This window comes from Temnothorax curvispinosus, unplaced genomic scaffold (genome assembly GCF_003070985.1).
Source record: "Temnothorax curvispinosus isolate PA1 unplaced genomic scaffold, ASM307098v1 QBEX01007982.1, whole genome shotgun sequence".
Taxonomy (NCBI): domain Eukaryota; kingdom Metazoa; phylum Arthropoda; class Insecta; order Hymenoptera; family Formicidae; genus Temnothorax; species Temnothorax curvispinosus.
Genome location: NW_020217762.1, coordinates 7919 through 18747, shown reverse-complemented (window position 1 = coordinate 18747; position 10829 = coordinate 7919). Strand labels below are relative to the sequence as shown.

The window sequence follows — 10829 nt, the reverse complement described above, 5'->3', positions numbered from 1 at the left end:
CGGACACAGTGCGGATCGGACACAGTGCGGATCGGACACAGTGTCGATCGGACACAGTAGGAAACGGACACACGGTGGTTGCAATCGGACACAGTGCAGATCGGACACAGGGCGGATCGGACACAGTGTCGATCGGACACACGGTGGTTGCAATCGGACACAGTGCAGATCGGACACAGTGCGGATCGGACACAGTGTCGATCGGACACAGTAACAATCGGACACAGTGCGGATCGGACACAGTGCGGATCGGACACAGTGCCGATCGGACACAGTGGCGCATCATTTAATTCTATGAAAAGTGTAATGGCTCGAGAACGAGCTAAACAAAGACCTCCTATACCATGTACCTTTCAAGCCTTATGTGCTGCTTTAATTAAATATGAATGGATTAAAGAGTTTTATAAAGGAAGTGTAGTTGCACAGGATGGTAGCATGGCTGCTATATTTTCGAACGATGTACTTATTAATGCCTTGAAAACAGCTACAGAAATTTTTGTTGATGGAACATTTTCGGTAAGGTGCTTCTTTAAAAAAAAATATTTTTTTTTATTTTTGAATGCATTAATACTTTTATATTCGTTAATAATATTTCTAAGATAATCGCTTATATAATAAAAGAAAAATTTTATTATTTTTCATATTTAAATTTTATTATATTATATTATTATAGAGTTTTAAGTTATTTATCATTTACAGGTTGTCCCCCGCCATCCGTACATGATTCAATTATATACTGTACACATACGTTATAAAAATACAGTATGTTATACATTTTTATTACATATTTTTCTTATGAATAAAGGCAGATGTACATAAAATAAAACAGCTAATTTAAATACATAAAAACGAACACAAACAAATTTTAACTGCTCGATTTTATTTTATGTACATACATCTGGATCTATCGATTTTATTTTAACTTGTCATGATTTTTGATAATAGGGTATTGCTGTTTTCTTTATATTATGTGAGAAACGAACATTTGCTCTTTATCAAGCAATATGGGAGAAAATAATTGAAATTGTTCCAGACGTAAAAAATAATGTCAAATTTATAATGGGGGATTATGAACGCGCAACAAATAAAGTCCTTCATAAATGTTTCCCCAAAGCCAGTTTGAAAGGATGCTGGTTTCATTACAACCAAGTAAGTCAATTTAAAATAATTTATTATTTTTACTGAGTTATATTATTTATTCATGTGAGGATTCTTATTTATTAAATTTTTAAAACTTGCTCCTTTTTTTAAACTCGAAGGCTGTGCTGCGCAAATGGCGGCAACTTGGTTTGAAAAATGCCCCAAGAAGATTAATAACGATGGTTATGTCTATACCATTAATACCAGCCAGTTTATTTGAACAAAGCTTTACACTATTACAATATATAGCTGATACCATATCTGATACCATATCTGGTGACTACCCTATGATATTACAATTTATGTCTTATTTACGTAAAACATGGTTGCCCGCAGCAAATAAAGTCTCTGTATATGGCTGTCCTGTTCGTACAAATAATATTGTTGAGAGTTTTCATAACACGATTTCAAAGAAATTCGGGAGTAGACATCCAAATGTATGGATATTTATTGGTGAGTATTTTATGTTATAATAGTAGTAAATTAGAAATAATATATCTACTTTATTTACTTTATGTTACAGAAAATTTGAAAAAAGTAATTATTGATCAAGAAATTGATCTTCGTCGCTTACAAAATAATCTTCAGGCACGTAGACCTCAAACTCGAGCTAATAGAGAAAGAAATAATATAATACTGCAGAAACAGAAAGATCTTGTAGAAAATAGGTAATATATCAGTTACAGAAAATTGCAACTAAATCTATGAAAAATTAGTTTCTACAGTTAATTGTATGTTAATGCTAATATCTAAAAATAATTATTTATTTCTTACAGATTACCACCTGTTAGGGTTTTTAGAATCATTTAGTCACTTTCATGAAACTTATTTATATAATTTGGACATGACTGACGAAGGTAATTATTTTTTGAAATTCAGAAATATATTACAAACGTGTATAAAACATAAATTTTTTTGATTTTGATGTTCGATAGAATCACACAAAAAGAAGTTAAAGCATTCAAATATTTTTACTAATAAATATCATTTTATATCCTCAATAAAATATAAGTTTATTGTAAAAAAACTATCGCATTAATCAGAGGTATACGTTTCTACTGACGCAAAAGTATTCTATTTTTTTTATCTTTATTATATGTACGTTAGTACTAGTCGTACTTAAAAAATTACATATTTTTTAAAATATATATACTTTTCTATAAAAATTATGTAGAATATTAGTAACTTTATAAATAAAATATTAACGAACTAAATACATACATTTTTATGAATAGAAATATGATTTATTAAAGCGATAACTTACAATAAACTTACCTAGAATATTTTATGAACAATCTGATATTTGTGATTTTAATATATTTTTTATTTTTAAAAGCGATATGATTATATATTGACTTCTTTCATCTAATTCAATTGGATTTTTTAACCAAGACTCTTGCATTACAGAAATTATAACCAGTGAAAACGATAATTATGAAATTTGTACCGATTTTCTGTCAGAAAGTTGCAATTCTACATCGGAGGAACGTATGTATTTTAATTAATATTACATCACGAGTATTATATTTATATATTACTCTACTATTAATTCGTATCTCTTAAAACAATTTTGTAGCTCTGAGAATTGCTAACAGTAATATAAATGCAAACATTTCCGGAGATTTACTTACATTAGTGCAAAGACAAGATTCTGTTAAAAATGAGCAGTTACAAGACGAACAATTCACTTCCGAAAATGCAACTGATATGGATGTCACAATCAACAACACAAGAAATTTTACTTCAGCTAATCCGATAATTACAACGGAAGACACACAAAATACAAATAACATTTCCAATTTATCACAATCTAATAATGAATTTGGCGAAGGTATAAGTTAGATATATGACATATTTTTAGTAAACAGTAAGAACACTAAAAATATAGTTTGATTGTTATATAGTATAACACATCGTTTCGAAATTTTTCAGAACGCATTTATAACATTCCAGAAGATGATTTTGGATATTGGTACGAAGATCAAGAAAGTACCTTAGAAAGCGACTGTGTACCCTATCACAAAGTCGAAAGACATTCTCTGGAAACGTGCGAAGAAAATCGAGAAACGAAGAGATCTGACCGTACGTGCACTGCTTGCATTGATGCTGAAGCGAATCAAGTTTTCATACCGTGCGGTCATATCTGTTGTTGTGAAGAATGTGCTAATCATATTATGCGCGAGAATGATTATGTTAAAAAATGTCCGATTTGCAAAGAAGAAATTTCAACGGTCTACAAAGTATATATGTCGTAAACAAATTTACATCTTATTCTAAATATATGAACATTTAGGATTGCCTATAACTTTTAATATTCAATCGGAGACATTTGTCGGCCATACTTTGAAAGATTCGTTTTTAATGTAACGGTATTATATGTATATGTTAAGCATTATGTACTACGTACAAAAGACTGTATGCAAGCTAATCTGAAACTATTGTTAGTTTTTCACAATGTTGTAAGGTAGAGTGCAATCATACCAAAATAATTTTTTCTTATAAGTGTATTTTACGTTAATTAATAATAGGATTTTGTTTTATGTTTTGTTTTAAACAAGAAAGAACGGGCGTACGTACTGCTTTTCAAATGTGAGCTATGTTTAAAAAAAATAAGTTTTGTTTCATTCTCGTACTCTAAAGGATATAGAATTAAGGTTTATTTTATTGTGCAATATATAAGTTGCAATATAGTTTTAATTGTTTTGTGAATAAATTATATTGGAAATATAATCAGGGACGACTTGAAATGTGGTGAGATGAGCAGGGAACACAACAATCTTGGTCTTTGTACACTCTGAATACTGTCTTTATTATATATAAGTATATCACACTCTGTAACTTAAACCGTAATCGACACGTCTGAACACGACGGTGATCGAGGCTCTTGTGAGCACCACTGATGCCCGCACGCACGGGTGGCGCGCCGAGTCGCACCGCCAACCGGGGGCTGCCCTCTAGAAGGGCGGGAACTTATTGCTCGTTCAAAGTCTTCTCCCAACACTCCCTCCCTTTGGGCGAGCGATCCACGGATCCTCTCTAAGTTTCCTCTTTATCTGAAACATAACAAGAATTAGTTATCGACTAAAATTAATCTCTAACTTTGTCTAAACTCTATATTCATTATTTTATCTCTCAGATACACAAATGCTTCTAGAGGTAAAGGTTTTGTCATAATGTCTGCCAAATTCTCTTTGGTCTTTATCCATTCGACTTTTACCTTCCCTTAAAACACACTGCTTGATAAAATCTCCATGAGTGTTATCCATATGTTTTCTGTTTCCAGTTTCTTCTTTTTCTTCTAAGTCTTTCTTTATTTCTTCTAAGTCGTCATCAAACATTTTAAGTTTGTGACTTCTATCCATCTTAGTGCAGTTTCTTGCTGCTCTGTTGTCATGACTCTATAAATTTTCTCGTGCTTGGATACCAGAGTATATAGTATATATCCAGTGTCAGTATATCCCACCAACACACCAATAGCTGTCTTGTCGAATTTCGACGTAGGCTTTGGTACTCTTGCATATCCAATGCATCCGAATTTTTTTTTATTTGTTTAAAATGACAACTTGTTTCTGATGAAAACTTCTTCAACGGGATTTCATACTCTAAAGTCTTATGTGGAAATCTGTTGTACGCATGCACAGCAGCGTCAACTGCCAACTCCCACATACTCTTTAGTAATCCCGAGTCGAGCATATATGTTCTTACTTTCTCTTTCAACGTTCTGTTGAACCTTTCTGCAACTTCTTTGTCTTGATCTGACTTTGCATAGCATAGCTTTTCTTCTTTTCCTAGTAGATTTCTGGCGGATATAAGATATTTCTCTAGAGCCTCTCCCGATTCATCTTTTGTTTTCAGAGAGTAGGTTTTTGCTAATCTAGAATAGTCATCTATAAAAGTGATTATAAACCTCTTTTGTCCTGGATAGGATGTAGGTTTTGGACTTATGATGTCCGTATGTATTACCTGTAGTGGTCTCTGTGCTCTATTTCTGTTTTCTTTAAACGGCAGTTTTGCCATCTTTGCCATTATACATACTTCACACTCTAATATAAAGTTATCAAACTTTACATTCTCTAATCTCTTTTCTACTTTTTGTAATTGTTTTAGATATTTTAACGATGCATGACCTAATCTAACATGCCATAACATCACCTCATTTATTTTCTCTAGTTTCTTTACTTTTTCAATTACTGAGCTTTCACACATTTCTTCTATATTCTCTATTGTCTGTATATTTTCTAACTTAATGACTTGATCGAGTTCAGCATTATTGTGTTCTATATTTTTGTTCACATTTGTGAGCTCTCCTTCATTCTCCCTCCCAATCGCAGAGCCAACATTATCCCTCTCATTTAACTCTCCCTCCGAAATTGATAATTCATTGGTCTGAATGTTTGCTTGCGATTGTTCAGGAAGCTCACTATGTGGAACTATTTTTGCTCTACATCTGTAAATTCCTTTAAAAACTATTTTATTTGTCAGTTTATTGTAAACTTTAAACACTTTATCATCTAAATAAATACTGAACCCTGCATCAGCCAACTTTCTTAGATATAGTAAATTTTTGGATACTTTCTTTGCTGCAATTACATTTGTTAATTTAATGACTCTCTTTTCTTTTTCATTCATTATTAGCGTAAGATTTCCTTTACCATCTATTGAAATGTTTGCAAGCTTATTTTTATTCGCGCATTTAATAACTCTATCTTTACATTTTTCAAACTTTGACAGAATAAAATTCTTATTCACAATATGATCCGTAGCACCCGAATCTGCAGTAAAATTGACTACCTCTTTTGAACTATCTCTATCTTCTATTAATTTAACCATGTATTATTTACCTTCTTCTGATTCTCCTTCATTTGCTGTTTTCGTTGATATAGGTTTCTCAGCTGGTTGTATCTTGGTTATTTTCCCTTTGTTATCTACTCTTTTTGTGCCTTTTTGCACAAATCTACCCTTTTTCTTTATGTTTTTATTAATGGTTTTATTTAAATACCTTTTTCCTCTAGCTCTGTTCGCCTGGGCTTCGGCACTCGGACAATTATCACCCTTGTGACCTCGTACTTCCTGGCAGTAGCAACAAAACCAGGCACCAAATTCTATTAGTGGACAGTCCTTTGCCATATGACCCATTCGGTTGCATCTGTAGCATTTCACTTGTTTCATGTTCTCTTCTGCAGCAGCCCTCTGTACCCTGACTTCGGGCTTCTCTAATTTTTCTTTATTCTCGTTTTTAGTCTCTGCTTCTAACTGCATCATAAAAGACTTTATTTCATCTATGTTTATTTCTTTAAGATTAGTTTGTCTTCTAATTAAATCTACATTCCTCAGCTCTGGTACATTAATTGACACAGCCTGATAAAGTGCAGATCTAATCTCTTGTTCTGTGAGGGGTACCGCATCTTCACATGATTCATATTCTCTAATTATTGAATCGAAGCGTTCACAAAAATCACTTACTTTTTCGTCTTTTCTCATTTTAATTTGATAGAGTTTAGCTCGTACCGATGCATGAGTAACGTTTACTTCACTCTTTTTATATCCTCTCAATTTCTTCAAAATTTCTTTCGGATCTTTTTCATGTAGAATCCTTTTATGATAGTTTTCATCTAAATGATTGATTATTATATCTCTAACAAGACTTTTTCTCTTAGCAACTTTTAGTTCGGAGAGATTTTCTGGACTTTCAATGTTTGAATCTATTACATCTAACAACTCGTTATTCATTAACTCAGATTTTAAATAATCCATCCAAAGATCAAAGTTGGATTTTTGCGTCAGCTTATATTCTCTTCTAATATGCAACCTTTGACTGTTCAATTCCAATTCTATAGCTCTTTTCATTGTCTCTAAACTCCTATCTTTTTCGGCTGAACAGACTGTTATTTCATTTAATTTTCTCTTTTTAGACTCTACCTCTAGTTCTTTAACCGTTTGTTTACTGTTTTCTACTGAACTTTGGGTATCTGTATTGCTTACCTCTAAACGTCTAAGTTTAACTTTTTCTTTCTCTAAGTTTAAACGGGAGACTTCCACCATATTCTCCATCATCTCGGTGGCCTTCTTCATTACTTTATCCAGCATCTGCATCGAATTGTCCATTTTCTCAACCATCTTTTCTTGTTTCTCGTAAAGTATCTTTGTCCCTATAGGTAGTACAGGACGATTTTCAGCCCATTCTCTATTCACATCTATGTTTTCTATTATCTTTGGTTTGCCGCGTTTCGGGATTGCACCCTTTGCTTCAGTTTCCTTTTTGTCTTTTGCTTCTATACGGAATTTTGAAATTACTATTTTTATTTTCTCTGAATGCATATATATATTATTCTTCTGGACTACTTTATTTTCAAAAAAAATACTCTCTTACCTCTATCTTTTCTTACTGTCTGGTCGTTTTTATCTTTTGCTTCTCTATCTATTACCGTGATAAAGCTGCTATCGCTGTCGTAGTCGACCAGCGCATCTTAGCCTTCTTCTTCTTCCATCTATATCGGGATTTAAATATCAACTGAACATTAGCATTCCTCTTTTGACAAGATAAACCAACATTCGTATTGACAAATAATAATTTACAATTTTTATCACTAGATCTCTTTCAGCGATAAAAATTTAATGCTTATGAGGCTATATAGAACGCACTGCAATTCACAATAACCCCAAAGCGAGAAAACCACGCGCCTCTGCAGGGCTATCCGCACGCACACACCACTGTCCGTTGCGATCCCCAGCACTGCTGAAAAGATCTATGGGAGCTCGGGTTGATCACGCACACGCACGGGGCCCATACAAATTTACGCGGCTTCCCTAAACAGTAATCAAGCTACACCGCACAGCAAGTCATGCTCAATTACCGACCCGATACATATCGATTTCAAAAAAAATAAACTCATATAGAGTCATATAGAGTTTTTATACATACGCATACATTTACATGTATCGCAATCTAGCCATCTAGCATACGCATACATTTACATGTATCGTAATCTAGCCATCTAGCATCGATGCCATGTTGTTAGTCGAAATCGATTATGTGTTTGTGCGCGCCCAGCAACAAGTTCTGCGCGCCAAAAACAATGACTCTCGCCGTCTACGATCGGACTTCCGCGCGCCAAAAATTCCGCGCGCCAAAAGAAATGACTCTCGCCGTTCACGATCGGACTTGCACGCGCACGTCGCCGACTTGCTACCAAGCGGCATTTTTCTATCTCTTTTTCCTTCATTATTCTCTACTTCTTTATTACACTTTACACATCTATTCTCTAATTCTCTTATTACCATTATTACCTCTATTTCTATTTCTCGAGAAAAATGGCAAAAACATCTATCTCCTTGTAACAGTATTTATCGAACGAACATTCTTATTAACTGAGAATTCTCTCGTTTTGCTCGTCAGCAACGAGGAATATTATTTACTCACTCTCTAATCTTTTAGATGCTTCTATCTCTTTCTATGCCCTTCGCCGGCGTTTCACACACTTCGTATATACACTTTCGTGCTATGTTCCTCACGCAGAAGAATCGTGCCCTGGGCCCATAACCTATTGGAAATATAATCAGGGACGACTTGAAATGTGGTGAGATGAGCAGGGAACACAACAATCTTGGTCTTTGTACACTCTGAATACTGTCTTTATTATATATAAGTATATCACACTCTGTAACTTAAACCGTAATCGACACGTCTGAACACGACGGTGATCGAGGCTCTTGTGAGCACCACTGATGCCCGCACGCACGGGTGGCGCGCCGAGTCGCACCGCCAACCGGGGGCTGCCCTCTAGAAGGGCGGGAACTTATTGCTCGTTCAAAGTCTTCTCCCAACAAATTACTTATGTTTTGTAAATAAATTACTTGTATTTTGACTTTCAATCCTGCTTACAATACAATTCGAGTATTGTGTAAAAATTTAATAATTTGATTATTGATTAATCTAGTTTTATACACACACGCGCTCTATAAAATTGCTCTAAACTACGCTTTAGAATTAAATTACACAGTAAAGTGCAAACATTATGCATATAATATTAATATTATATGCGTAACGTAAATATTAATAATATTGATATTACACATAATGTTAACGATAAAATCATTTTTGCTGTTTACATGTGTGTGCGTGCACGTGCGTATACTTATGCGTGTGAAAGTATTAAATCTATGTTAGAGACAGGAGAAAGATGTAAATAGCAAATATGGTTTCACCGTTAATATTATAGTCCACATTGTAACATTTGGACTTTATTTTATGTAATTTAATTCTGAATAAGCGTAATATTTATAATTTTTTATAGAATTTATGAACATTAAAGGAATTATGCTGCAATAAATTTGAAGAAACTCCATAACATTATACAAGGTTCTAGTAGCGAAGACAGTAAAAATAAATCGTCGCTTAAAAGAATCTCATATTTTGCAAATGGATTTATCGACTTTTGTTGAACTAAACTGAATCTTCTATGAACTGCGAGTGATCCACAAGACATGTCCTTCCTTGGCACCTGAAACATATAGTAAATAAACCTAAACAACTCTAGTACTATATGTGACAGCAATTATGTTTAAATAATTCGATAGGCATTATGTAGAGTAAACGGTACAGTAATTGACAAGGGTACAGTGATTGACACTTACATGACATATTTGTACCGTAGAAGACAAACTACTCGCACAATGAATCATAAAGTACTTATGTAAAGTAATCAAAAAGAACTGTCGTCTTCAGTATCTTACAATTAATCGCGCGATGAACAGTTCATCTATTATGGGTACAAATATAACAGTGTCAATCACCTTATGCTGTCAATTACTGTATCGTTTACTCTAATTATATAAAAGTCATTGTAATCGAATCACACACACACACACACACACACGCGCGCACACGCGCACACACACGCACACACACGCACACACACGCGCACACACACACGCACACACACACGCACACGCACACGCACACGCACACGCACACGCACACGCACACGCTCATATTTGATCACATATATATTATATTGAGGTTAGAAAAACTGTCACGGAATAAGTTTATATTATCAATGTATCAAAGTGACATAAATACACTTACCTAAAATTTAACACATATTGTAAAAATTTAGTTAATTGAATAATTGAATAAAGGGTTACATAGATTACTTGAATAAAGGATTTACATATATTAGATTACTTCTTATCGCCACTGTGTCCGATCAGCACTGTGTCCGATCCGCACTGTGTCCGATCCGCACTGTGTCCGATCCGCACTGTGTCCGATTGCTACTGTGTCCGATCGACACTGTGCCCGATCCGCATTGTGTCCGATCTGCACTGTGTCCGATTGCAACCACCGTGTGTCCGATCGACACTGTGTCCGATCCGCCTTGTGTCCAATCTGCACTGTGTCCGATTGCAACCACCGTGTGTCCGTTTCCTACTGTGTCCGATCGACACTGTGTCCGATCCGCACTGTGTCCGATCCGCACTGTGTCTGTTTCCTACTGTGTCCGATCCGCACTGTGTCCGATCGACACTGTGTCCGATCCGCACTGTGTCCGATCTGCACTGTGTCCGATTGCAACCACCGTGTGTCCGTTTCCTACTGTGTCCGATCGACACTGTGTCCGATTCGCACTGTGTCCGATCCGCACTGTGTCCGTTTCCTACTGTGTCCGATCGACACTGTGTCCGATCCG

At 34.8% G+C, this 10829-nt stretch overlaps 3 protein-coding genes across 3 annotated transcripts in view; 2 read left to right on the top strand and 1 right to left on the bottom strand.

The window, feature by feature from the left end:
• LOC112457612 overlaps positions 1-1950 on the top strand; it is a gene marked incomplete at its 5' end in the record, with an annotated part of 2822 nt that extends 872 nt beyond the window's left edge. Inside the window, 6 exons of the mRNA XM_025020773.1 lie at positions 260-516; positions 700-762; positions 946-1149; positions 1260-1593; positions 1664-1808; positions 1917-1950. Of these exons, the coding sequence (XP_024876541.1) occupies positions 260-516; positions 700-762; positions 946-1149; positions 1260-1593; positions 1664-1808; positions 1917-1950 (1037 nt within the window). The remainder of the gene's footprint in view (positions 1-259; positions 517-699; positions 763-945; positions 1150-1259; positions 1594-1663; positions 1809-1916) is intronic.
• LOC112457608 (E3 ubiquitin-protein ligase cblA-like) lies at positions 1937-3765 on the top strand. Its single transcript, XM_025020772.1, has 4 exons — positions 1937-1997; positions 2548-2628; positions 2717-2971; positions 3073-3765. Exons 1-4 carry the CDS (start codon positions 1985-1987, stop codon positions 3393-3395), a joined length of 672 nt encoding a protein of 223 aa, XP_024876540.1. The 5' UTR covers positions 1937-1984; the 3' UTR covers positions 3396-3765.
• Positions 3766-4065: 300 nt separating this feature from the next.
• LOC112457613 lies at positions 4066-7470 on the bottom strand. The gene is made up of 3 exons (XM_025020774.1): positions 7123-7470; positions 6140-6393; positions 4066-4193 (listed from the first exon to the last, which is right to left on the bottom strand). The coding sequence occupies exons 1-3, from the start codon at positions 7456-7458 to the stop codon at positions 4190-4192; spliced, it is 594 nt and encodes a 197-aa protein (XP_024876542.1). The 5' UTR covers positions 7459-7470; the 3' UTR covers positions 4066-4189.
• Positions 7471-10829: the final 3359 nt, after the last annotated feature.